This window comes from Berghia stephanieae, chromosome 8 (assembly GCF_034508935.2).
Source record: "Berghia stephanieae isolate SIO BIC M18660-M18661 chromosome 8, UCSD_Bste_1.3, whole genome shotgun sequence".
NCBI classification, from domain to species: domain Eukaryota; kingdom Metazoa; phylum Mollusca; class Gastropoda; order Nudibranchia; family Aeolidiidae; genus Berghia; species Berghia stephanieae.
The window spans coordinates 20,988,925-20,993,924 of NC_088367.1; the positions used below are offsets into that span (position 1 = coordinate 20,988,925).

General features: G+C 30.4%; 2 protein-coding genes across 2 annotated transcripts in view; one reads left to right on the forward strand and one right to left on the reverse strand.

Annotated features, from left to right (window-relative positions):
• LOC144977805 (malate dehydrogenase, cytoplasmic-like) overlaps positions 1–3,360 on the forward strand; it is a 19,246-nt gene extending 15,886 nt beyond the window's left edge. The window contains exons 8-9 of the mRNA XM_078923199.1: positions 1,114–1,211; positions 2,840–3,360. Coding sequence (XP_078779325.1) covers positions 1,114–1,211; positions 2,840–3,013 — 272 coding nt within the window. The 3' untranslated portion in view covers positions 3,014–3,360. The remainder of the gene's footprint in view (positions 1–1,113; positions 1,212–2,839) is intronic.
• A 1,023-nt stretch (positions 3,361–4,383) lies between these two features.
• Positions 4,384–5,000, reverse strand: part of LOC144978341 (apical endosomal glycoprotein-like) — a 34,415-nt gene continuing 33,798 nt past the window's right edge. Inside the window, exon 12 of the mRNA XM_078924238.1 lies at positions 4,384–5,000. This exon is cut by the window's right edge and continues 988 nt beyond it. The gene's annotated coding sequence lies outside the window, so the exon portion shown is untranslated.

A 5,000-nucleotide genomic window follows, 5' to 3' on the forward strand; every position in this document is an offset into this window, starting at 1 on the left:
CTCAACTTTGCACCGTCCAGAGCTGGACTCGAACCTGAGACCTACAAGTCATTTGACGAGTGCCATACCGCTATTTCCCAAAGTCGTTTCAAGAATTGTTTTTTTTTTTTTTATGCTTAACAATGAACGTTCAGGGGACAAAAACCTTCACTGACTTTACGCTTCCATTTACTTCGGTAAGACATACTTAGACCTTGTCTTTTTATTAATATTTATTATTATTATTATTATTATTATTATTATTATTATTATTATTATTATTATTATTATTATTTATTATTATTATTATTATTATTATTATTATTATTATTATTATTATTATTATTATTATTATTATTATTATTATTATTATTATATTATTATTATTATTATTATTATTATATTATTATTATTATTATTATTATTATTATTATTATTATTATTATTATTATTATTATTATTATTATCATTATTATTATTATTATTATTATTATTATTATTATTATTATTATTATTATTATTATTATTATTATTATTATTATTATTATTATTATTATTATTATTATTAATTAGGGTCCTAATACCAAAATTATAAGATTATGGAGTTTGTAATCGTTTGCTGTTTATTTATTTTTTTTGTGTGTATTTTTTTTTTGGGGGGGGGGGGGGGGGGGGGGGGAGGGGGGTGTGTTAAATTTCACAACAAGATTTTTTTTCTGACTCCCCTGTTCACCCAACGGTTACTAGGTAGCTGAGCCCATTAGATCTAGCGGAAAGCCCTTTTTGATAGACTAGCGTCCTATCAAACGTGTAGCAAGCAATTGCTAGTGTCCGTTTCACACTAAATAAACCAGGATAAATTCCGACTCTGTGGCCTAATGGCTCTGAAGGACTGCTTTTTTTCAGATTCGATTTGTTAGAAGTTGTAAATAGTCAAACAATTCAAAAGCCTGCTCATTGCGGTTGTTCTTGATTAAGTGTCTTATTAGTACGTTTTTAAATTCAAACGTTCCCCTACATAATTATATTTTGCATAGTACGACCTTTTAAAAAAATCATAGCTTACTTGCTTGTATATATATATATATATATATATATATATATATATATATATATATATATATATATTTCCAGATTTGCCCTATAGTTTCCCAGTTCGGATAGATTCCAAAGGGGAATGGGAGATCGTCCATGATCTAGACCACGACCTGTTTGAAAAGGAACGACTGGCGGTAGGTGTTGATGACATAATATGTGGTTAAGTAAAATAATATGACCGATTGTCTCAATTCGGTATGACGGCGGGATAAACCAAATGTAGAAAAGTGAAGTTAAAGATGTAAAAACAAATCAGAAATGTGACTATTTTCGGCGGGGGGGGGGGGGGGGGGTTCTTTTAGATCCTGAAGATGTTATCTTATTTCTTCCTTATACAACAACAACAACAACAACAATAAAATGTTGACAAAAGTCTCATATATGTGACGCGTCGACCTAAAACAGTATGAAGTCGGGTCTTTCAATACTAAGGTTTTGAAACCTACGCTTTCTTATTGATCCATAATAGCCGATTATCTTTTTTTGTCCTCATCTGACAGACACTACTAAACTGAAAAAATGTAAGATTTGATTTCGCAGGTCAAAAATGATTTAATAGGAAACTCAAAGACAGCCAGTGCAAGGAAATGTTCAGTTTTTTTAATGCAAGGGAATAAATTATGGCACTATAAAGGTCTTTGGCTGGATCTTTAATCGATTAAAACAGCTTTTTTTTTAAAACAGTAACTTTTTTCTTTTCATTTCATTTCTTGCCTTGACTGGTAATGTAGTTTATACGTAGATACACTATTTTCAAACATTTATCTTACACCGGTGTTCGCTTAATTTTTCACTTTCATATTATTAAAACAAAAACATCACCTATTACTCACATAAAATGTATGTAGAATGGATGAAGGTGATGCCACTCGGTTCTTTGTTATTTTTTTCAAAACACCTATTAGGTAATTAGTTCTCAGAAAAATTCCCTTTGACAGACTGTAAACGTTAAAAGTTACACACATATTTAGTGTATCAGTGCTATTGACCTGGTGGGTAGAACATGCATTTCATCTAACCAGTGAATATTTTAAACCCCATCAATATTTTGGAATGTTCTTTTTTCTTATTTTTAAAAAATCCTTTTTTTTTTTTTTTTGCTTTGTCTGGTACTGTTTCATACACGTCTTTTCAGATCTTTATAATTTTATCTAAACGATTTTTTTTTAAAAGAAGGATTTCAACAATAGATATTTGGACTTGACATAGCTTTCCTTGACACGAAAAAGGACAGCGACTCGAAGTAATACAAACAAAGTGGTATTCAGGGTTAGCAGAAAAATTAACAGTAAAACATCACCATCACCGTCGTTGGTATTATCTTTACTCTCGTATTTGTTGCAATGTTGTACCAACTTCCGTTTACCGGGTCGAGAGTGGAAGATCAGAGTTGGCGAATTCCTGACCCACTTTTTATTTTCCCCAATATCAGAATACTCTTCAACAGTCGTAACGTCACTTCCCTCGCAATGACACGTGGTCACTTAGTAACTGGCTCTAAACTATCGGAACAATGGCGGACGCCCTTATGAAATATTTCTCCGACGAGCATAAAAGCATATCCAGAGGAAAAAAAACCCATTATAAATCTGATCATGTTTTGACTTTTACACATTCTGATCACAAGACATATGAAAAGTTCTAGCCAGCATGAAGAATAAAAAGTACAGATTTTCTTTGTTTAGAACCAGGATGACCGCCGTTGCTGGGCGACGTGACATCAGACTAGTGAATCCGATTAACCATATTCTTTTTTATTCAGGAGGCTGTAGAGCACATTCTGAAAGAGAAGGAATTTGCTTGGGCTACCATGGGTCTCAAGAGCACACAGGACAACGAGGAACGGGTTCCTTTGACATGGAGTTTTGGTTGTAACGATCCCGTGGCTTGTCGCGTGCTGGGTCCCCTAGAGAGACAAAGGATGAACTATTTCTAGATTGTTATAATCATCATCGTCGTTGTCGTCGCCATCGTCATCATCATTGCCATCATCACCGCCATCACCTTCATCATCATCATCACCATCATCATCCTTTCCCTTTTCATCCTCCTGAAACTCCTCCTCCTCCTCCTCCTCCTCTTCCGCATCCTCCCCCTTTTCCTCTTCCTCCTCCTCCTCCTCATCATGGCCATCATCCTCATCCCTATCATTCTGGACGTCTTCATTTTAAACTACTGAATATTCTTCTATTGATTACTAATAAATGAAAAGGATTCTGTTTACAATCTGGAATGTAATTTAATTTGACAAACAATAAATAACGATAATGATCCAAAATTCTACACTGTGCCGTTTTTTGTTGTTTTGTTTTTTTTTGTTTGTTTTTTGTATGTATGTGTGTGTGTGGGGGGGGGGGGGTGTTGGGTTTGTTTGTATTTTTGCTGGGTTTTTATTGGGGGGGGGGTGTCTTTTTAATCTATCTGTTGTGATTTTTATCGATAAATGAGAACTACTCGCATGGATGATGTATCTCACGTTCCTACCATATGAGGGATACTTTTCAAATTGTTGAATGAAAAGGTTAAAAAATGTTTTTCATATCGAACCGACGTTTTGGTTATATTATGGCATCACAACATCCCGTGTGGAAAATCTTTCAAAGATAGGAACTTGAAAAACATGTTCGTAACTCAGTCAAGTATTATTATTATTATTATTATTATTATTATTATTATTATTATTATTATTATCATTATTATTATTATTATTATTATTATTATCATTATTATTATTATTATTATAATAAATTTTAAATTTTATTCTGAGTGGCTTACGCAAACGTATCAGTCTCCAAAAATAGTTTTATAATTTTAGATAATAAAATAATAATAATAATAATAATAATAATAATAATAATAATAATAATAATAATAATAATGATAATAATAATAATAATAATAATAATAATAATAATAATAATAATAATAATAATAATAATAATAATAATAATAATAATGATAATAATAATAATAATAATAATAATAATAATATAATAATAATAATAATAATAATAATAATAATAATAATAATTGTTGTTATTATTTTATTATTTTTATCATCATCATCATCATCATCATCATCATCATCATCATCATCATCATCATCATCATCATCATATTATTATTATTTTTTATTATTATTATTATTATTATTATTATTATTATTTTATAATAATTACAATAATAATAAGTAATAATAATAATAATAATAATAATAATAATAATAATAATAATAATAATAATAATAATAATAATAATAATAATTGCAGAGTCATTGACATTATCAACAAGAAAACACAACAATCACTGATTGATTTCAGTCTGAAAATAGAATTTATTTTACCATGAATTACAAAACAAACATATGTTAGAGCTGTTTTTAAAAATGATAAACTAATGAAATTTACAAAATTGTCCAGTTTTCTTTCTCTTTAAAATCTATAGTTTATATTGATTTTTGTGTATCATGCCATATAAGTCCTATTTTCAGGCAAATTTATCTCTTTACCAAGAAGGATAAATTTTTTTACCCCCCCCCCCCCACCCCCCTCCCAAAAAAACCCCCAAAAAACGTGAGCATTTATACAGTACAATACCCACTAAATCAACACGCTTTATAAGGGCACCTAGGTCAACAACAATTGATAATTTACATGTAGGAGGAAACATGACGCCTGAATGGCGCTATTAATATATTTAGTACAGAATCAACGCTGTTACTGGCCAGGGATTCACTTTACACTTGATTTTGGTGAGAGAAATTAGTCAACAGCTTTTCAAGCCTTTCCAGTGACTCAACTGTACCACATTAAGACCACAAAGCGTAAATAGCCGCACGAAAGAAGCAAATTAAAGAGAAAATTAACATGGATTATAAAAATGCCCATAAAATCATAAAAAAGGAGAGCAGGGAAGCAAAAGAA